Source organism: Brienomyrus brachyistius, unplaced genomic scaffold (genome assembly GCF_023856365.1).
Source record: "Brienomyrus brachyistius isolate T26 unplaced genomic scaffold, BBRACH_0.4 scaffold118, whole genome shotgun sequence".
Taxonomy (NCBI): Eukaryota; Metazoa; Chordata; class Actinopteri; order Osteoglossiformes; family Mormyridae; genus Brienomyrus; species Brienomyrus brachyistius.
The window spans coordinates 290,139-312,776 of NW_026042393.1; the positions used below are offsets into that span (position 1 = coordinate 290,139).

The following is a 22,638-nucleotide window of genomic DNA, read 5'->3' on the forward strand; positions in this document are numbered from 1 at the left end:
CAGGTCACGAAGCCCCCAGCCAGCAGTGGGGCAGGTAAGCCATCATCTCTTAAGCATTATCTGATTCGTTCTCTCTGGATTCACTATTGTCAGCACAAGCTCACTGGGTGTTTTGTGGAGAACAGCCCCCCCCCCAGCAATCTGCTGTCAGCAAACAGGAGGCTAGGGAGGGTGGATGGCCTGCCTGCCCCCACAGCCTTAAATCCGCTTTACTGAGCTTGGCAGCAGCAGAAGTTATAATAGAGAGCCAGTCACTTCCTCTTTAATCTCCACTAGAGAAAGGATGCAGTCAAGTAGAGAGCACTCCACCCACCTGGCACAGCAAACCAAGGAATAAAGGGTGTCATCAGACACCTCCTGCAGGCCCATAGTCAGAAGTTCATTTGGGAGAGGTCTGCTAACCCTACTGATCGATCCCCCAGTAGAAAGTGATGCAAGTGAGCTCCTTACTGTGTCCGTCGACTAGCTGTACACACCCTGAGCTCCGGCTCACAACACTCTTTCAGCCTTACCAACGCCCTTTCGGCCTCACCAGTGCACGGTCAGCCTGTCTCATATGCCTTCTAAGCAGGTGCTAGGCCTTTAAGTGCCTTATATGTGAGTAGGAGAACTTTGAAGTCGGTCCCGAACCTAACAGAAAGCCTGTGCAGGGCTTTAAGAGCAGGAGTTATGTGTTCGATCTTCCTGCTCCTGGTGACAATTCGAGCAGCTGGATTTTGAATAGGCTGCAAAGAGCAGAGTGTGGTCTTTGAGAGTCTAACCTACTGTACACACTGGCATGTATCAATTTCTCTGTGTTTTGAATAGTAAGCAATTGTAGTTTGGAGATATGTAGCTGAGGGAGCACACCTTCAATACTGCATCCACATTTAATTTGAATGAGAAGCTTGTATCTAAGAAGTCATCTAGGTTGCGGGCTGAGCTGCTGAGGGAGACGTTCAGCCCCCAGAGCGGAGCGCGGAGATCGCAGTATTTCTACCTGCAAACTTGCCTCCAAACAACAGGACCTCAGTTTTCTCCGCATTTAGTGAAAATGTTCAGTCATTCATGAGCTTCACATGCTAACGTCACGCCTCAAGAGACTGTATTTCATGTGACTTGTTTTTGGGCCCCCATGCACATTACTAAGTAGTGTAAATAACAGTAAATACTGTATGTTGATACTCTGCCGTTCCATAGGCTTGTTAAGCACAAGCACAAGCTCAGCAGTGACCCCTAGATTGTTGCTGGGGAAATGCTTGCCACCTGTTGCGTCCCGTTTTTTCTGATTTAGTTTTTTTTCTTTTGTTTCAAATAACGATCTTGGGTGGCAGCAGGCTGTAAAGCCGCAGGACTGCAGAGAATCTCCCAAGGTCCTGTGTATCTCCCACGGTGGCGGCAGGCTGTAAAGCCGCAGGACTGCAGAGAATCTCCCAAGGTCCTGTGTATCTCCCACGTGGCAGCAGGCTGTAAAGCCGCAGGACTGCAGAGAATCTCCCAAGGTCCTGTGCATCTCCCACGGTGGCAGCAGGCTGTAAAGCCGCAGGACTGCAGAGAATCTCCCAAGGTCCTGTGCATCTCCCACGGTGGCAGCAGGCTGTAAAGCAGCAGGACTGCAGAGAATCTCCCAAGGTCCTGTGTATCTCCCACGTGGCAGCAGGCTGTAAAGCCGCAGGACTGCAGAGAATCTCCCAAGGTCCTGTACATCTCCCACGTGGCAGCAGGCTGTAAAGCCGCAGGACTGCAGAGAATCTCCCAAGGTCCTGATAACAGTCCTGTCTCCCTGGAGACGCCACCTCCTCCTTCCCAGGCTGCCGTGGGCCTCACAGCCTCAGCATGTTACCGCAAACAGATGCTGCCACATGCAGCCTTGAAAGGCTGTGAAATATGACCATGTCAAACATTTAAGCAGCTAAGTATAGTATATAAATGGCACACTGATGTCATCTTGTAAACAGGAAGACAGGAGGTTAGGAAAAATCAACAGATTTTTCAAAAAGAGACGCAACTATGAGGTGTGTAACGCAGTGCTGCTATGCACCATGTGCTGTCCTTGAAGCAAATAGACACACACACACACACACACCCTGTAGCACCAGCTGAAGAGGCTGACAGCTGACAGGAAGCCTCATTACCTTAATGAAGGCCATCGCCGGAGTCACTGCAGTAAGAGCAGGCATCGGAACAAATGGCTAAAACGTCACACACCTTAAATAAAAGAGCTGAGCAGGCATCCGGAATAAGAAGAGGGCAGAGCGTATCGGGCAAGCTTACTGGCAGGTCAGCGCCAGGCCCAGAAAAAGCCTGTTCTCCATGTCCCAGCCTAAAGTCTGTCCTTCCTGTAATGAATCAGGACAGAGACATGGCCAGCAAGGCAGCTCTGTGCCACAGGAGCTTATCACAGAGGTGTGACACAGCACTGTGCTCACAGCCTTGCTGACCCCCTACGGACCTTACGTGGATCACGTCACCATGGAGACCATAGCAGGGGTCGGCTGCTCCACAAGCTTTCCATGGTAGAACAGAGTGATGACAGGAGACACTGCATACACCTACTTGTCCCTACAGACACTAATCCACAAACCTTCACAACCCACAGCTCTGTAAAGACCACTCCCCCGCAATCCCCTCGCTCTGTAAAGACCACTCCCTCGCAACCCCCTCGCTCTGTAAAGACCACTCCCTCGCAATCCCCTCGCTCTGTAAAGACCACTCATTCGCAACCCCCTCGCTCTGTAAAGACCACTCATTCGCAACCCACAGCTCTGTAAAGACCACTCCCTCACAACCCGCTCGCTCTGTAAAGACCACTCATTCGCAACCCACAGCTCTGTAAAGACCACTCCCTCGCAACCCGCTCGCTCTGTAAAGACCACTCCCTCGCAACCCCCTCGCTCTGTAAAGACCACTCATTCGCAACCCACAGCTCTGTAAAGACCACTCCCTCGCAACCCGCTCGCTCTGTAAAGACCACTCCCTCATAACTCCCATTCTTATAAAGACCACTCCCGCATAACTCTCATTCTCTATAAAGACCACTCCCGCATAACTCTCATTCTCTATAAAGACCACTCCCGCATAACTCTCATTCTCTATAAAGACCACTCCCGCATAACTCTCATTCTCTATAAAGACCACTCCCGCATAACTCTCATTCTCTATAAAGACCACTCCCGCATAACTCTCATTCTCTATAAAGACCACTCCCTCAGAACTCCCCGTAGACCACTCCATCATAACCATCTGCTCTGAAAAAATTGCTCCCTAACAGCTCCCAGTTCTATAAAGACCACTCTCTCATAACCTCCCTCTGCTGGATCTGCCTGGTTGATGAATAGCCCCCCCCCCCCCCCCAAAAGCACCTCTCCCAGAGGCGGCAGTGTACTGTATCAGAGAGTGGGACAAAGGACCCCCATTACTAGGTCTCAACTCCCCCCCCCCCCGCTCACACATACACACCCCCCACTCTGGAAACATCCGGTAACACAGGGATAATTGTGCACTCTCCGCCATGCTGGATGCCTGGCGCCATCATATTTCCCACATGCAGTGCAGAATGAGAGAGAACCTGAGTAATGAAGGACATCTGGTCACCATGCCAACTGTCTCCAGGATTTGAGGCTGATACACACAGAACAATTCACAGGACAGGGGACTCAGATAGGACACGTCAAACAGGGCCAGCAACCCTCCACCCACCGTCTAAGAAACACACACACACACCCTAACTACAAACTGCTGGCCATAAAAGGAAACACTTTCTGTTTCCTATAAATCTCACACCTTATCGCTCTCACCCAAAATAAAAGTCCTCTAAATGTAACAGCCTTCGTGATTAAGCACCAAACCCCCATCATATCTACTGTTATTTTAGGCAGTGACCTTATAAATCACTTTCACTGAAGAAGAATCCAGTAAACTGCAGTGTCTTCGCCATGGCCCCCGGCTGGGGCCAGTAAACAGTGGCATCTACACGGGGCCTAGGTTGGAGCCAGTAAACAGTGTCGACTTTGCTGGGGCTCCCAGATTAGGGTCAGTAAAGGAGGAGAGCCTGATTACTGGTCTATCAAGAGGACACCCACTGCACCTTTCAGGTCTTCCTGCACACATCGCAGTTTGAAGGACACAAACAGGAGGAGGCGCATGTCCTGCACCTCCGTCACGACAGAACAGCGGGAACTCCATGAATATTCAGCTGCCAGCGAAAGCTGATCATCAGCTGTTTCTGAACAGAAGGGTCCTGGTGACATTGCGACATCGGGCTTTAACCTCCTCCCCCCCCCCACACATACATAGTTTCAGGCTGGTTATGCCAGATGGTTTCCAGGTTAAAGTTCATGAGGGCCTGCTGAGATCTGCAGACAACAACAAACCGGATGAAAAGAAGTGAGGTGGAGCAGCAGAGAGCCACTGAGACTCACACAGACCCATAGAAAATCAGAGAGAGCCACTGAGACTCACCCAGACCCACTCAGAATTAGAGATCCCGTAGCTACAAGTTTATAGCTGTCTGCCCGTAGCTGTGAGCCTGTACTTCTGAGCCTGTGGCTGGGAACCCAAAGCTGGGAGCCTGTAGCTGTAAACCTGTAGTTGTGAACCTGTAGCTGAGAGTCCGTAGCTGCGAGCCCATAGCTGTAAGTCTGCAGTTGTGAGCCTGTAGCTGCAAGCTCGTAGCTGTGAGCCTATAGTTGTGAACCTGTAGCTGGGAGCCCATAACTGTGAGCCTGAAGTTGTGAGCCTGTAGCTGCGAGCTTGTAACTGTGAGCCTGTAGTTGTGAACCTGTAGCTGGGAGCCCGTAGCTGTGAACCTGTAGCTGTTAGCCCAGGGACGGATTACGGACCGGGCCAGCGGGGCCGCTGCCCAGGGGCCCTTGGGATGCAGGGGGGCCCGTGGGGCCCCTAGTCCAAAACAATTTGCAACGCTTATCAACAATGTATTTTCGTTTGTCTATTTTAGAGGGCCTACATTCTTTGATTCTCTGCCTACAAGGGCCCCTGTCCCTATAGGGAGGGTGCTTGGCTGCCAAGGGCCCTTGAATTGTGGTGGTTGTGGTGGTGGTGCTTGTGGTGGTGGTGATGGGGGGGGGGCCCTCGCGAACGTTTTGCCCAGGGGCCCACACAACCCATAATCCGTCCCTGTGTTAGCTTGTAGCTAGGAGCCGCATTAGTCTGTTGGGCTGTTTTAATCCCTTCCAATCTACTTTAGAAGCTTACAGTGAAGCTATCACATCTCCATCCCAGCATTTGATTTTAGTGACAGAGGTGTAAATCAGTCCACACACCGCCACTGAGGTGGCTGCTGACTCTAACCCCGCCCAGCACCCCTGGTAAGGTGGGTATCAACCTATAATGCCGTCTACTGAAGTCTGACATATGATCCAGAGAGCATTTTAAGACTGCAGCTAAAGATTGAGATTATCACAGATTCAGCGGGGGTGTTCCATCGGGTCTGTTCCATCCCCAGAGTCCAGGGGGGTGCAAAGCTACGGGCAAAGGTAAATGTTTTGGTAAATTGAACGAAAACAAAAAAACTGAACGCTTTTCATTTAATAGATTTACTTTAAGTTTCGAAGAACCAAACTAATTAGCAGAGTTGTAATGAAAATCTCACGTCTTTTGCGGCTTTTTTGCAGTTTGCGCGTACTTTATTTACTCAGCAAAATATTTATCATTTTATTGCATCAGCACTTAAGTATTAATGTGTGAGTAATCATACCAAGCAAAAGCCTGGGGACGGTGCGCTTTCGCTTTCTCCGTCCAAACGCAGGAGCAGGCGGACGTCACCACGAGGCGCCCTAATGCCGAGCAAGGACTGAATAATAGATGATGTCACGCTGCCACCGGGACCCCGGGGGGTTTAGGGACCGTCGGCAGCGCAGGACAGCAGCAGTGCGCCGGCGGGCGACCCGGGATTTACACATAGAGGGAGAGATTAAGGTAAGAGTGACGTCCATATTATGCCTTTAACACACTGGAAGCTGGAGCAATTTTATATAAGGAAAATACTCTTAATTTATTTATCTTACTTAAAAGTTGCAGGTAATTATAGGGTTGTGAAGGCAGTCTCCGTCTCAGCACACGGAGTCTCACAGTAATTATGAAGGGGCAGCAGGAGCCGAAAACCGATTCGCAACCTAATTCACAACCTTTAAATAATCTCAGTGCTGTTCAGTACAGCCAATACAACACAATACGAACGCGCAAAACAGAGTTCTAAGTTTAGAAAAAAGAGAAGCGTTGTGAGTTGGTGAAGTTTGAACCGCAAGTAACTGCAAGCATCTTAATCAACTCTCTAGTAAGTTACCATTAACTGTACAGCGCAGCCGTCGCCTGGTTTCCAACCGCTGTACACAAGAGATACATTCATGTTACTGAATCTGACATGAACTGCAGAGGAAATTTTTAAATAAGGGACGGTTTATTACACGACGGCTGTGTCTAAATGCAAAATGAAAGCAGGCGTGAGACGGCATTCACTGACATCGGTCTCTGCAGGTCGGAGCGCTCTGCCTGCAGACTGTTGGTAAACAGCCTTGCGTGCAAGTGCGCGTGTGCATGTGTGTGTTTGCGTATAGCGACCAGCTCTCCGGTCCGCAGCTCGCCGTGTCGCCGTCATCCTCGCACTGTGACTAAGCGCGTCCGTCTCGTCCTGCAATATTTCGCCTCTGTCTTCGTACACGGTTAGGCGGCGCAGTCCACTGCGGACAGCAAGGATCCAGGTGAAGCGGCCGCAGTGCATAAGGGACGCTGTCCCGAGTGCTGAAACGCGCTTTCCGCGGAAGTATCACTCGGGCTCGTTCTCTACACTCCTTGTCGGAGTAAATGGGATTTCAGGTTCTGCGATGGAGAGATTTTTCCCGTCCTCCGCTGCGCTGTTGATTCTCGGCTGTCTTGGCGTCTCTCGGGTCCAAGCGGGTAAGTGTAAATTCTTGCGATCATTGCTCATATTTACAGTAATATACATTTATGATAATACCCGTCAGCTTAGGGATCGAAATAACAACAAATAAAAATATATATTTCTTAAGCTTGAGAATTAATGGGGCGCTGTTTGAACGCTTGTCGTGACTAGAATGACTATCGAATAGTGCTCTGTGTTCTATACTATGCATTTTGTGCATATAACTAGTATATCAATGCAAGATCCATGCGATCAGCAATATTCAATGAACCGACACCAGAGACGATGCAACAGACGAGGACTCATGCATTTCTCTGAGATGCAGACTGTACTTAGTGAATTGCACTCTATTGTCCAAGCCCAGCACAATTTTTTACAAGCTCCCAAAATTATATCACTTGTGCAGAAAACACAGGGTAATTGACCTGATCTTTCCGCCTTAACAGCACATTGGTCTGAACCACCGAAGCGATGGTTGTCAAAAACGAGCGATCGTAGCTGTTTCCTGTTCATCCGTTTAATCTGATCAAACCAGCGAGTTTAACATCGAACCGGTTTACTATCTCTGCAGTTTCCCAAGTCCATGTCTAGCACTCACACTCCTCCATTAAGGCAAATAATAGTTAGATACAGAAGGGATTCATTTTATTGTATGGTTGAAACCTGGGCCGTGGTCCGTGAATAAAATGTAAATAAACCCCATAATGAAACCCCTAATCAAACCAAATAATCAACCCCCCACAATCAAACCGTAACCATACTAAATGATCAAGCCCCGTAATGAAACCCCCAATCAGACTAAATAATCAACTTCCAAAACCAAACCATAATCAGACTAAATAATCAACCCCCACTATCAACCCCCAATCAGAAGAAATAATCAACCCCAAACAATCAAACCGTAATCAGACCAAATAATCAACCTCCAGAATCAACCCCTTAATCAGACCAAATAATCCATTCCCACACTTAAACCTGTAGTCAGGTCTGGACTGGGATTAAAAATTGGACCTGGAGTTTTGTCCATACTGGCACACCACACATACACAAGCTACCTACGATAAAACCTGCTGATCAGGTGGAGGACCCCCACATGGAATTTTACTTAGCGACCTATACATTTACAAATTCCACTAATAGCAACTGGAAATAAACAGTGAAAAGAAGTCCGGAGATCAGAGACTCGGTTAAACACCACAAAAAGGCACGTCGGCATAAACAGACCGCACTCTTGTAATATTTATAACCCACTTTCACATGCAATTCCGCACAGATGCAATTATCCATCCATCCATTTTCCAAACTGCTTATCCTACTGGGTCGCGGGGGGTCCAGAGCCTGTCCCGGAAGCAATGGGCACGAGGCAGGGAGCAACCCAGGATGGGGGCCCAGAGGTGTGAGGTAACAGTGCTAACCACTGCACCACCATGCCGCCCCCCAGATGCAATTAACATACAATTAATGCACCTTCAAGAAGGACGGGGATGGAGATCCATGCCCAGGCACCCAGGGAAGCTGGCCAATCACATTATAGTACCTGGACACCCACATCAGTGAGGACCTCACCTGGACACTGAACACCACACAGCTGCTCAAGAAGGCTCAACAGTGGCTGTACTTCCTGAGGAGGCGGCTGTACTTCCTGAGGAGGCTGAGGAAATCCGGTATGTCAACCAAGATCCTCAGGAACTTATCAGCATCATGGTGGAGAGTACACTGACCAGCTGCATCCCCACGCTTTACGGCATCATTACAGCTATAGACTGTAAACGCCTGCAGAGAAGATCAGGACTCCGCTGCCCTCTTTGCAGAGCAGCTACCACCGCAGAGTCCAGAGGAGAGCTGCCTCCTTCCTCAAAGACCCCACACACTCCCAACATGGACTGTTCACACTTCTGCCCTCAGACTTCTTAACAGCCAACAGGAGTATGATTAATGGACATCATCACCTACCTCATACAGTAATTTTTGCACATTAAGCTCTTTTGTACATCTTCTTCATTTGCACAAATACACAGTTAATATTTCCTCGACATTCTACCTCATAGTGTAATTTTTGCACATTAAGCTGTTTTGGACATCTTCAATTTGCTCACATCCACAGTTAATATTTCTCAACATCTGCACAGTACATTTCAAAGTGTTTACTATTTTTCTATTATATTGTACCTCAGAATTTTGTGTGAACAGCAAAGAAACAATTTCATTGCATTTCTCTGTGCAGTTTTCCACCGTACATATGACAATAAACACTTTGAATGGAGTTGAATTAAAGCTTCTACAGCGGAGGCATCCCAGCCTTCCCGTGGGCGTTCGGCCTTCCCCGTGGGCGCTCGGCCTTCCCCGTGGGCGCTCGGCCTTCCCCGTGGGCGCTCGGCCTTCCCCGTGGGCGCTCGGCCTTCCCCGTGGGCATTCGGCCTTCCCCGTGGGCGCTCGGCCTTCCCCGTGGGCGCTCGGCCTTCCCGTGGGCGCTCGGCCTTCCCCGTGGGCGCTCGGCCTTCCCGTGGGCGTTCGGCCTTCCCCGTGGGCGCTCGGCCTTCCCCGTGGGCGCTCGGCCTTCCCCGTGGGCGCTCGGCCTTCCCCGTGGGCATTCGGCCTTCTCCGTGGGCGCTCGGCCTTCCCCGTGGGCGCTCGGCCTTCTCCGTGGGCGCTCGGCCTTCCCCGTGGGCGCTCGGCCTTCCCGTGGGCGCTCGGCCTTCCCCGTGGGCGCTCGGCCTTCCCGTGGGCGCTCGGCCTTCCCCGTGGGCGCTCGGCCTTCCCCGTGGGCGCTCGGCCTTCCCCGTGGGCGCTCGGCCTTCCCGTGGGTACCTCAGCACTCCAGCACTCATTAGACCAGCGCCTATGCCTACAATAAACTTTGGTAGCCCATAAACTCATCAGCCCTCCGAGAAAATAATGGCGTAATGTTCGCAAGGAGTGAAGCCAAACCTTGGTCATGACTGAAATGCCCCATCTACTGGTGCATTACCTAAGCTACATGTACAGCCAATTCCGGGATGCTGCAGTTAGATCAGACGCTACATTTTCACGATTTAAAATAATTTTAACCAAGCTTCGTTAGCAGGTTAGCTGACTGTGTGATGGTTTGTGTTCATGAGCAGCCAAGATATTTTTCTCACGATTCATTGGTGGTATTTGGATGGAATGACTGGGTTTTGTTCTAGAACCAGAGTTTCTATAATATGACTAGTGTGGCAGGAAAAAAAAACACCATTGGTTATGTTATCCCAGTTACAGCTAGAAGATGGTGACATTCAAAGCCTGGTCAGACATCCAGCACATAAGTAGGCCACCTTTGCAGGAAAAGGCAGAGTAATATTCTTCTGCAGGGAAATGGCAGATTGATCTTCTGGTTTGGCCATACACTCAACAAGCTTGCACACATACTGTACACTGAGAGTGAAGCTCATCTGCTTTGGCAGCCATTTAAAGCAAGCATGGCTCTGAATAAACAACATACAAAATACTCCTGAAGGGGCCAAAAACTGCTGCAAAAGGGACATTCCAGGCAAGGCCTTATATCCTATTCAGGGCTGGTATGGCATCCCTCAAGCTCAGCAAGCAGACGGCCTGCTTTGAGAGCACCATTCCACGTGGCACTCACGGGCTCTCAGGCCACATTATCTCTGGCAGGGGAGAAATGGCTTCTGGGTAATCACAGCTAGAAGAACCAGGACATGGCAAGAAGATGTCCACCTTGGCCCATTAGCAGCAGATGAGAATTTACAGTGACAGTAGTCCAGGCCACAGGATGGTCGGCGCTGTCTGCAGGATCCTTCTCAACTCAGAGCAGGAGCAATGGCTTCCGTTTCATCTCTGTCCGCTGGTACCAACAAGAAAGGTGAACTGTGCTGGAGTAACTGTGCCACTTACGGGACTCATGGTTCAGCTGGACCTGTGGCTTTGGGCCGGGCAGCTGACTAGATTCTCCCTTTTCATATACTACAGGCGCATGCACAGCTATATGGGTTCACATGTACACTCACAGACACACTCACACAAAAACACGCTAAGATGTACACTCACAGACACAAACACACAAAAACACGCTAAGATGTACACTCACAGACACACTCACACAAAAACACGCTAAGATGTACACTCACAGACACACTCACACAAAAACACGCTAAGATGTACACTCACAGACACACTCACACAAAAACACGCTAAGATGTACACTCACAGACACACACATACACAAACAGGCTAAGATGTACACTCACAGACACACACAAAAACACGCTAAGATGTACACTCAGACACACACACACACAAACAGGCTAAGATATACACTCACAGATACACACACACAAACAGGCTAAGATGTACACTCACAGACACACACACACAAACACGCTAAGATATACACTCACAGACACACAGACACACACACACACACACAAACACGCTAAGATATACAGACCCACACACAAACACGCTAAGATATACACTCACAGACACACACACACAAACAGGCTAAGATTTCCACTCACTGATACACACAAACACGCTAACATGTACACTCATACACAGACACACTCACATGTACACTCACAGACACACTAACGTACACTTCCAGGTTTCCTGATGACAGGCGCAGAATGAGAGAATAAGAGGAAGAGAGAAGGAGATTAGTGACCCCCTCCACTCTCTTTGGTTCCAGACAACCTGACACGCCCCGTCAATGTCACGGTCAAGGCCCTGACAGCCAGCTCCGCCGTAGTGACATGGGACATCCCCGAAGGGGCGCCCATCATTGGTTTTGCCATTACGCAGCAGGTAGGTGAGGTGTGTGTCCACATAAGCGTGTGTATGATCCCATGTATGTTCAGCTGACTGTTGGGTGTGTCACTTGGAGCAGAAGAAGGATGTGCGCATGCTGCGCTTCATCCAGGAAGTGAACACCACCAGCCGCTATTGTGCATTATGGGACTTGGAGGAGGATACAGACTACACTGTGCATGTGCAGGCCATCAGCATGTGGGGCCCAAGCCCACCCAGCACCCCCCTGCGCTTTCGTACCCCAAAGGAGGCTGAGAAGCAGGCATCCAAAACCAAAGGTGAGTCACATTACCACAGCAGCGCAGTTCATAGAGACGTTAAAGCCACGGCATCCTCACAGCCAAACACAGCCAGGCTCCGTCAGCAGCGTCCTCACTGCCAAACACAGTCCGGCTCCGTCAGCAGCGTCCTCACCGCCAAACACAGTCCGGCTCCGTCAGCAGCGTCCTCACCGCCAAACACAGCCGGGCTCCGTCAGCAGCGTCCTCACTGCCAAACACAGTCCGGCTCCGTCAGCAGCGTCCTCACCGCCAAACACAGCCGGGCTCCGTCAGCAGCATCCTCACAGCCAGGCTCCGTCAGCAGCGTCCTCACTGCCAAACACAGTCCGGCTCCGTCAGCAGCGTCCTCACCGCCAAACACAGCCGGGCTCCGTCAGCAGCGTCCTCACCGCCAAACACAGCCGGGCTCCGTCAGCAGCGTCCTCACCGCCAAACACAGTCCGGCTCCGTCAGCAGCGTCCTCACCGCCAAACACAGCCGGGCTCCGTCAGCAGCGTCCTCACCGCCAAACATATTCAGGCTCCGTCAGCAGCGTCCTCACCGCCAAACACAGTCCGGCTCCGTCAGCAGCGTCCTCACCGCCAAACACAGTCCGGCTCCGTCAGCAGCGTCCTCACCGCCAAACACAGCCGGGCTCCGTCAGCAGCGTCCTCACCGCCAAACACAGTCGGGCTCCGTCAGCAGCGTTCTCACAGCCAAACACAGCCGGGCTCCGTCAGCAGCGTCCTCACCGCCAAACATATTCGGGCTCCGTCAGCAGCGTCCTCACCGCCAAACACAGCCATGCTCCGTCAGCAGCATCCTCACAGCCAAACACAGCCAGGCTCCGTCAGCAGCATCCTCAGCACTAAACACAAACAATCATGGCACAGCCATCAGCCCAAAAAGTAGAACACAGCTGTTCATGTGTTTCCCAGAATGGTAGAAAGTGAGCTATAGGCAGCAGTAGCCAGCCTGGGCTCACTACTGTGACCAGTGGCCCTCAATACATAATATAAAAGTTATAATTATAATATAAATATTATATAAATATTATAAAAAATATTCTCTGAGAAATGCAGTGAGTCTGTCCTGAGAATCTGTCCACACACAAACACAGACACACACACACACAGGTGGAGTCTCTCTTACACAAACACATGAAGTTGGGGTGTCTTACTGTGACCTGGGGGAGGAATCTCAGAAGAGCCATAAAGTGGCATCACAGTTCTCTTATGTTTTGCTTCTTCTTGTTAAAGTACAAATAAACATCACAAAGTAAACCAGAACGAATCCTCACTAACTACCCCCCCCACCCCGAGGGTGACCCCCACAGCGTAGCCGTGCAAGTCGGGCTTGGGCACACAGGCGTGCTGATCCAGCCCCTCTCCTACAGACGAGGTGACAATGGAAGAAGTGGGACAGAGCCCTGAACTGCAAGCTGGAGAGCTCATCATCATCCTGGTGGTGCTCCTCATGTGGGCAGGTGAGAGGGTCGTCATCATCGTGGTGGAGCTCCTCATGTGGGCAGGTGAGAGGGTGATCATCATCGTGGTGGAGCTCATAATGTGGGCAGGTGAGAGGGTGATCATCATCGTGGTGGAGCTCATAATGTGGGCAGGTGAGAGGGTGGTCATCATCATCATGGTGGAGCTCCTCATGTGGGCAGGTGAGAGGGTGATCATCATGGTGGAGCTCCTCATGTGGGCAGGTGAGAGGGTCGTCATCATCGTGGTGGTGCTCCTCATGTGGACAGGTGAGAGGGTGGTCATCATCATTATGGTGGAGCTCCTCATGTGGGCAGGTGAGAGGGTGGTCATCATCGTGGTGGTGCTCCTCATGTGGGCAGGTGAGAGCGTGGTCATCATCATCATGGTGGAGCTCCTCATGTGGGCAGGTGAGAGGTTGGTCATCATCGTGGTGGTGCTCCTCATGTGGACAGGTGAGAGGGTGGTCATCATCGTGGTGGAGCTCCTCATGTGGACAGGTGAGAGGGTGGTCATCATCGTGGTGGAGCTCCTCATGTGGGCAGGTGAGAGGGTGATCATCATCGTGGTGGTGCTCCTCATGTGGACAGGTGAGAGGGTGGTCATCATCGTGGTGGAGCTCCTCATGTGGACAGGTGAGAGGGTGGTCATTATCGTGGTGGAGCAGGTATGGACTGTGGACAGCAGCTCAGCTTTTTCGAACATTATGTTTTAACTGCTTGTCGATTAACATCTGCTCCATTCCCCCCTTTGGTTTCTTCTGATCATCTGACCCCCCCCCCCCTTCCCCCAGGTGTCATCGCTCTTTTCTGCCGTCAGTATGACATCATCAAAGACAACGAGCCCAACAACAACAAGGACAAGGCCAAGAGTTCATCAGAGTGCAGTACTCCTGAGCATCAGACAGGGGGGCTGTTGCGCAGTAAGGTATGATCAGTGAGCTCTGCTGTCCATACCCCCTCTATCTATCTGCCACCTTATAACCTGTGTCCTGTTTTAACATGCTGCCTTCGGATTGGCTGAACTCATCATAATTTGTATAGGGACCCCATGACGATACCCTTGTTGTTACACCAGTAAAACGCAGCTCCTGCTCAGCTGTCTCTGCTGTTTGCCTCCACAGTTCCCCAAAAACAGAAAACCTTCAGTGAACATCATTCAGGTGTAACAGAGGACCAGCTGTCCAGGAGAAACCAGTGGTCCAAGACCTAATGAAATGCAGGTGGCGCTCAGAATTCTGGGAACTACTGGTCAACCTAACAGCGCCCCCTCAAGGACAGTAAAGGGTTTAAAAAGGGAGCTTCCTGCATAAATCTCACTCCGCTTCGGCCCCTGCTTTGAATGCTACAGAAGGAGGCGTTAAAGAGCAGTGCTTCTGATTGGCTGTGGGTTGGGAAAGGAGGTAGGATGTGTACGGCATGATCTGACCGTCAAAGAGGACGCACTCTGCTATCACACGCACAGTGGCATCTGAAGAGTTAGTGCAAGATGCTCACCTTCAGGAATCTCTTCAGGCCTCTTGAACTCTGGAGAGCTCTGACCCACAAGAGGGCGCTGTGGTGTCCTGGGGGGTGGAAAGGGGGCAATAAAACACCCCCCGCACTCAACCCTTTCCTAGCATGCACCACCACATGTGTTGAACCTGCAAAGAGATGTGAACATGAGCAGGGCAGATAGAGTAGTGTAGCAGGTTTGAATAAGCAAGCTCCCCCCACACTTTCTGAGATGGATGTGATGGAGGAAGTTCCCATGGACACAGTTGCCAAGGTGACCCTTTTGTCCAGTTATGACCATTGTTGACTGTTTGCCCTCCATCCTATCACCTTTATCCTTGCCCCACCCACCACACAGGAGCTTATGAAGAAGGTCAAACAGTAGCCTCCTTGTATGGGGTGTCAGAGATGCTGTGTCTGGAGGGGCAGGAGGCACCTACCTTAAAACTCAGCACGGTGTCGAAGGGACCTGCAGGTCGATGGAGCCCGGGATGGACGCCTCGACATGTCAGCAACATCCCTGGCTGAGAAAGGCTCCGTGTTCCCGACGGGCCCTGCTAGTGAGCTGAGGACCTGTGTTCACACTGACACATCAGGCCACAAGCTGTGGTTATGTTGGCGTCTGAGGGCATGTCTGACCATCACGCATCCCACACCATCCCTTCCGAGTGCGGCGTCACCTCAGCCTTCCCTGTCATGTGCCGTGGTCTCATCACAGGAACCCCCCATGAGCAAGAGTGCTGCAGCATGGAGGGTGGAAAGGGAGGGGTCACAGACAGAGAGTGAAAGAGAAAGCTGGAGGGAGAGAAAGAGGGAACAAAAGACAGACAGGGTGCAGAGGATCTGACTCGGGGTCTGGGTGCTGTGGCTGTAATCTCCTGTGGGAGGGTGAACCTTCTTAATGTGTTCTCCCCCCTCCATAAACATGGCTGGAGAGTTAACAAAGACATCCTACCTCTAGGACCTTGAGTCACTGAGCTCCAAAACCTGTGGAGAGTGAGCAGACACAGAGGAACATCATGGTCCTGCAGGGAGTTCTGAAGGGGCCAGCAGGTAGAGCAGACTGGCACATTTATGCACTTCTGCACAGCCAGGCCAACAGACACTGAATACAGGGTCCCAGCAGAGCACAGGAGGCACCCCAACAAGAGAAGCAGGGCACCAGTCATGCTGGGGGGGGGGTCATTGACATGGGTCATATCAGGAAGATGCATGGCTGACAACCTGTATAACCTATACCGTACTAAAGATGTTATAGTGACAGGAGCTTGGCCATGGATAGCGTGGTGCTAACATGAGGCAGAAACCGCTTCTACCAAGGCTGTGCAGTTAGAACTGCATATTAGAAACTAATCTAAATAAACCTAGGAAACATCTCGAGAGATGAGAGATGTGGGTGCTCTTTTGCTACACACAGCCCCACTGGTACCACACCCAGAACCGTGACCGGGGGGGTCCAGGTCTTACACATACAGGATTACACGTCAGCCGGAACGTGGTGCGTGAGCTATACCGAGACTTTGTCTTACTTGTTCAATTGTTTCTGGAATTTAAACAATGGAACTTAAGGGTTCTGGAATGTAAGGGTGTAGTGGGTATGCATTGACATCCCTGCCGGAACACGCCCATTCAGACAGGCTGAGTGACAAAACACGCGATAACATTGACTTTAGCGGGGGAAACTGCAAAAAGATGATCTGTTTTAAACGGAAATCAGTAGGACAACTTACCAAAGGACCAGTGAACCACGGACGCTGCTATGTGGCCAGGAACCGGCTTTCTGCACCTTTCTACGTGTTCTGTGTACACCCTCCTCTGCCAGCAGGTCAGTGCACTCAGACTGTCACTTTCCAGTCACTCTAATATAAATTTACTGTATTTTCAAACTCTTTATCAATTTTCATTATTTCTGTAGTTGTTATCCTAACATTTTAGTTCCATTCTTTCAGCTAACTTTTCCTCTATTTCTCAGTAACATGCAGCAGGGCTTGAGGAATCACATTTCCTTCCTTTACGTTGCACGATGTGTTGATGTATAGGAATGACAATAAAACCTATGAAATTGAATTGAATGATATATACCTGATGTCAACAGTGTGGAAATACACAAAGCAAAGTCTAAAGCAAGGTTCCCCAGTTCCAGTCTGGGTCAGTTTCCAGATTCCCTGCTCAAAACACACCTTATTCAGCTCACGAGCCAATTGCAAGATTCAGTAGGTGTGTTTGAGACTATGAAGTCCAATTAAACTGTGGTTCCTTAAATCCGACAAGTTACCCCAATAAGCTAGTAACCCTGCTTCGTAGTACAGGCCACCGGTTTTTAAAAAATATTTTTATTGCACCATTTATTTAGTCAGAAATGACAACAAATCCATGTTTTGGAGTCTAGATTTGGGTTGTTTCTGTGGATGGCAGCAATCCATTTAAGAACATAAGAGATTTACAAATGAGAGGAAGCCATTCGGCCCATCAAGCTTGTTAGAGCTATTAGTTAAGTTCTCCCCAGAGTTGTTAAAATCTTATCTAGCTCTAATTTCTTTAGTAGTTGGTGTCCTAAAAGGTAGCTCCCATTTCTTGTACAATCAATCATTCATTCGCACAGTAGCTCATTCCCCTTTTAGATGTGTTTGTGGTATTCGAGCTGGACGTCTTTTTGCCACTCAGTGGGTGTGACCGAAGTGACTGCCAGCTATTGTGATATCATGTGCATAGCACTGGCTGATCAGAGCCCAGCATGCCTTTCAAGAAGCTCCAATGTACGCGTGCACTTGTATGACAAACACAACCAGCGGCGGTGATCACCAGCACTCAAACCACGCGTCTGTAAGTGACTGGGTGGCTCCAAGACAAAAACAGGCCCCTGAACACAGCCAGCACAAATGACAGCATGGCCCAGCTAACATGTCCCATTGGTTTTAAGAAATCCCTGCACACTTGGGTTCTTTACATACAGTTCACACCATACATGATAACATTACCACAGTGTGTAGCATCTCAGCAGTCTTGTCCTGAAGTGCCAAATGAGCAGTGGGAGATGGAACAATTGGACCAACCACCAGAGGCCACCAGACACGGCCCAGCCACCCCGAGACAGAGGCAGTACAGCTTTTCAGCAAGAGCAGAGGGGCTTGTTCTGGCCCCCCAGCTGAACCAGAGCAAGCAGGCTGTCAGGGAAGTGCTAGGAGACCCACAGTGTAGCTCTACATGAAAACAGAGGAAGAAAGCTGCAGCACACAGTATGCAGGCCAGCCGAGAGAAGTCAGGGGTCCCACTGCCAAGGAAAGACAGAGAACACAGAGCCAACAGCAGCGACGACAGCATAAGATACCCAGTGACATCACTCCAGCATCCAGGCTCAGCAGCCAATCAGACAGGAGCTTTTTGAAGTATATGTGACGCTTACATAAATACCAACCCCCCCCCCCCCCCCCCGAGGATGGCTCATACAGGGATCTCCACTCTGCCTACTGGAGTCAGGCTGCTCCAGGCAATACAAGTTTGCTAAAAACCCCAGTGCCATGTAGAGCGACCCCCCCCCCAAAGTACCACCAGGACCAGTTACACCCAGTAAGGTGAAGCACACAGCAGAAAAGGCCAGGAGCCCTGGTGCGGGACGAGCACGCTTCACAGCGTATACCGATTATACCGAAGCGGATATCAGCCTGGCCGCCCCCAAAGAGAGAGAGCCAGAGCAGGCGGGCAGGATATACGGGAAGCAGAAGGTGTACCACCGAATCCTCACTGATACCTGGTGACACAGATTATACATTCCTCCTTTTATTTACCAAAAACCACTCAAAAGGTACAAAAGTGAATTAAAAACACACACACACACACACACACACACACACACACACACACACACACACACACACAGCAAAACCAGCAGTAAGACAGCTACAGGCACTGATACTGGCCAAGCACAGCTGCAGGCTTCCACATACTGCTGACATCAAAACAGGAAATATTTATAAGTGCGAGACGAGGTTAAGAGTAGAAGTAGAGGCCATCAGAGTAGCCTGAAGGCTCCCAGAGCCGGCTGGACCCCTCAGAGGACTGGGCTCCGCTGGAACTGCAGCGGTACACTGGCAAAGCGCCGCTGGACCTGGGAGTTCAGCTGGTACCACCGGTCCAAAGAGATCCGAGGCTTGTTCCGGCTTTTTCTGTAGTTCCTGGCAGGGAAAGCAGCAACATAAGAATTCACTCGAGGCAACTTGCAGTTGACACACACTGATACGACACATACCTGCATGTGAGGTCAGCGGGATGCTGCCAGGTAGAGGCGCTCAAGGCTGCCCCCTGCTGGCCAACCGTGCCAATGAGATTATAAAGTTCCTCGACAGCACCTGCAGGCACAGTCACACACTTTAATGACCCTCTGATTATCTGTGACAGGAAATAAACAAACATAGCTGACAGGCATGATACTTTACTGCAAATGAGAAGTAATATGAATAAAAGGGTCTCGTGGCATCACAGGGCTGCCCCCAGACAGGGTGCCAACTGTGTACCCAGGAGCGGCACCCACCCCACCATGGCGTGGTCCACCTGCCCCCCACCCAACAGAGGGACGAGCCCGGCAGTGCAGATACACCGGCACGCCCCCCCACCCAACAGAGGGACGAGCCCGGCAGTGCAGATACACCGGCACGCCCCCCCACCCAACAGAGGGACGAGCCCGGCAGTGCAGATACACCGGCACGCCCCCCCACCCAACAGAGGGACGAGCCCGGCAGTGCAGATACACCGGCACGCCCCCCCACCCAACAGAGGGACGAGCCCGGCAGTGCAGATACACCGGCACGCCCCCCCACCCAACAGAGGGACGAGCCCGGCAGTGCAGATACACCGGCACGCCCCCCCACCCAACAGAGGGACGAGCCCGGCAGTGCAGATACACCGGCACGCCCCCCCCACCCAACAGAGGGACGAGCCCGGCAGTGCAGATACACCGGCACGCCCCCCCACCCAACAGAGGGACGAGCCCGGCAGTGGGTGTGACCGCAGTCTTTGGGAGACTGAAAAGACCAGGGTACCCCCATGGGCAGAGATAGCCAGTGCACTCATATACAAAGTCACGCTCCACCCCAGACAGGGACGGCACCAGCCAATCAGAGGGAAGCTGCCTGACGGGACAAATGGTGGGGAGGGGATCAGCAGCTTCATACAGGACGTCACCCCCTGCATCCCACAACTGAGCACCGGATGGATGCAGAGAGGATGGCCGGGTTCATACCTGCTGCCGCAGAAGGGCGGCTGTGGCTGAGAACGGCGTCCACATACTGCCGTCTCCCTTGCTGCCAGTCCTGATCGCTAAACACCAGAGCCCTGCGATGAATGTGACGTCAGCCGGAGCCACACTCCCTCTAGGGGTCAGAAATGGTTACCGCACATATACCTGTGTGTGCTTCCAGACGGACTCTGCTCAGATTGGCCTAGACCGCCCACTGTTCGCACCTGTTCAGCACATGGAAAATACAGCCAGAAATGAGAGACACACTGAATGAGCCCAGAAGTCGTCACCCTGGAGACACGATGCCAGCTGTACCTGGGGCTGGGCTGGGCAGCGCAATGCCCCGCCATGCTGGTCAGCCGCTCGTCCCCCTGGAGACGGGGATGCCGACGTCTGGATGATGCAGCTGACGCCGCTCTCTCCCGCAGAAAGGGCCTCCTGGTGCATGTAGCCCTCATCCTGGAGGGCATCACCCCCAGGTGCTGCGCTGGGGGGCTGGGAAGGGGTGGCGGCTTCAGGGCCACTCAGACTGAAGCAGAGGTCGGTGACATCAGCAGCACAGCCGCTGTCATCGCTGACGATGGGAGTCAGACACAGGGTGTCATCGGGATCCAGGTCGAAGCAGCACTGGCGGTCTGGAGGACTGTCCACCTCCCTCGCAGCACCATGGGCCCACCTCCCCGACATCTTTTCAGGGAACGGAGTGCTCGCAGTGGCCTGCCTCCCCTCCACTGGGCCACTGGTCTCCAGGATGGGGGAGGAGTCACGGGGATCCGGTGTGGGCCGCATGCGCTGGTGGGGCTGCGGGGGGGTGTGGATCACCGGCAGCAGCGACTTGCTGCCTCCTGCGGACTGGACGTTCGCAAACACAACTCTGAGGTTTCTGAGGGGAACAGAGAGCTTGCAGTCCAGTTTACCAGAACGCGTAAGGGGCTGTTCAGTGAGCACGGTGCGAGAACAGGGAGGGGAGGGGCGCTGAGGGCATACGTTGTATGGTCCTCTATAGCGCCTGCTCTTCAGACAGACACGGCGAGGTAGGCTGCCCTTCTCTGGTCGGGGACTGGCTCCCATTTCGATGGCCAAGGTATAGCAGCTGGGGGGGGGGAAGACAGGCCAGACAGCAGGCAGTGGGAAGTTTAGCCAGTGCAGAGGCAGGAGACAGGGCCCCTCCCACTATTATGACATCATTGCCTGCTACAGCATAAGTGATAAGGGTGTAATCAGGCAGTCTACTCCCAATTCAAGGCTCCTACAATGAAATTACTGCAGCTCTTGTATGGGGCACCAAGTGTCAAGCGCTCATTTTCGTACAAAAATTGAGAACCATCAATCTAGAGACACCGCAGTAGAGAGTATACAATGCATCACAGTACGTTTGATGTAGTTTAGTTCACCTGTGTTCCTACATTAACAGTAAACTATACACATCCAGAAACTCCGTTGTTAAAATTACAAAACAGAATGTTTCTTGCGCAGATGTTATGTTTTTGAGACATTATTCATTATTAAAAACGAACAGATAAAGGGAGCGGGAGCTCGGATTAATTTGGCAGCAGATTTCCTCACCTGATGTGCAGCAGGCAGGCAAAAGGATGCAGAGGATTTGACTAGATGCCACCAAAATATTACAATAAACATTCGCATGTGCCAATGTGTCAGGCCACCATCGCCATTTTACCGAACAAATAAGATCAAACAAACCACAGAAATCGTTAAATAAGGCGTCCCCTGCTGACAGCTCATTGACCGGTTAAATCAGCAATTATGTCTCTATGGAGGTAAATCAAACGGCCAGGTGCAGGCTTGGGGGGGGGCACCATGCGCATCACTGAGAGGCAACCGGTGGGTGAAATTCACCGAGCGCCTCGAGCCGCCGCTTTTACACCGCGGAGACTGCAGAGTAATTACTAACAGCTGGGGGGGCATCCGGCATCTTTAGGAGCATCATTAAGAATGCAGCGATTCACAATCATTAAAAAATGACATACAAATTATTTCATACATAGCAATAAAACTACTAATAAAAGTATGAAATATATCGGTTTTGTTTTAACAATGATGTGATTTTTATGCGAGGGAAACGACATTCGCTACTCACCGAGTTGTCGCGATTTGAAACTTACCAGTCAACTGTACTTCAGGCTATATTTAATGTTACGTCATCGGCAGTATATCAGCGATATCCCAACATGCATCGCGATACAGGCACTGGTCAACGTGTTCATTTTAAGGTCATAGCTCGTTATTTCTTTGATTGCATTACAGTGTGTAGTATTTTGATATCTAAATGGGGGAAGAGTATGAGCGAAGATTTAATAGTATGAGATGTATAATAGTGCTTCCTAGTGGTAAACACGGCAAGGTCTTTGGCTGTGACGTTGCAGGTTGCCGGAATTCCCAGCGGCGTCGTACCGGGGGCGGCGAAGGCCGGAGGCCAGGAAACGCTGCTGCTTGGCTCATTTTGTTTTAAAATGACATGGGTCGGGAAACTTCCGGACCA

General features: G+C 51.2%; 2 protein-coding genes across 10 annotated transcripts; one reads left to right on the top strand and one right to left on the bottom strand.

Moving 5' to 3' along the window:
* Positions 1–5,358: 5,358 nt before the first annotated feature.
* On the top strand, positions 5,359–17,301 carry LOC125727822 (fibronectin type III domain-containing protein 5-like). Of its 6 annotated transcripts, XM_049004792.1 has the most exons (7): positions 5,948–6,894; positions 11,547–11,662; positions 11,745–11,943; positions 13,322–13,411; positions 13,457–13,594; positions 13,775–13,822; positions 13,868–14,198. In XM_049004792.1, the coding sequence occupies exons 1-7, from the start codon at positions 6,822–6,824 to the stop codon at positions 14,125–14,127; spliced, it is 924 nt and encodes a 307-aa protein (XP_048860749.1). In that variant the 5' UTR covers positions 5,948–6,821; the 3' UTR covers positions 14,128–14,198. The 6 variants fall into 6 exon arrangements, with proteins under 6 accessions (XP_048860748.1, XP_048860749.1, XP_048860750.1 ...); XM_049004793.1 differs by having other exon boundaries at positions 11,853–11,943; positions 13,322–13,501; positions 13,637–13,822; XM_049004794.1 differs by lacking the exons at positions 13,457–13,594; positions 13,775–13,822; positions 13,868–14,198 and adding exons at positions 14,206–14,339; positions 14,536–17,301 and having other exon boundaries at positions 5,957–6,894.
* A 1,156-nt stretch (positions 17,302–18,457) lies between these two features.
* LOC125727809 (uncharacterized) lies at positions 18,458–22,321 on the bottom strand. Of its 4 annotated transcripts, XM_049004767.1 has the most exons (7): positions 21,705–21,946; positions 21,126–21,231; positions 20,454–20,990; positions 20,304–20,362; positions 20,142–20,233; positions 19,152–19,251; positions 18,458–19,077 (listed from the first exon to the last, which is right to left on the bottom strand). In XM_049004767.1, the coding sequence occupies exons 2-7, from the start codon at positions 21,207–21,209 to the stop codon at positions 18,954–18,956; spliced, it is 996 nt and encodes a 331-aa protein (XP_048860724.1). In that variant the 5' UTR covers positions 21,210–21,231; positions 21,705–21,946; the 3' UTR covers positions 18,458–18,953. The 4 variants fall into 4 exon arrangements, with proteins under 4 accessions (XP_048860724.1, XP_048860723.1, XP_048860722.1 ...); XM_049004766.1 differs by lacking the exon at positions 21,705–21,946 and adding an exon at positions 22,237–22,321 and having other exon boundaries at positions 20,454–21,231; XM_049004765.1 differs by having other exon boundaries at positions 20,454–21,231.
* Between the last annotated feature and the right edge of the window lie 317 nt (positions 22,322–22,638).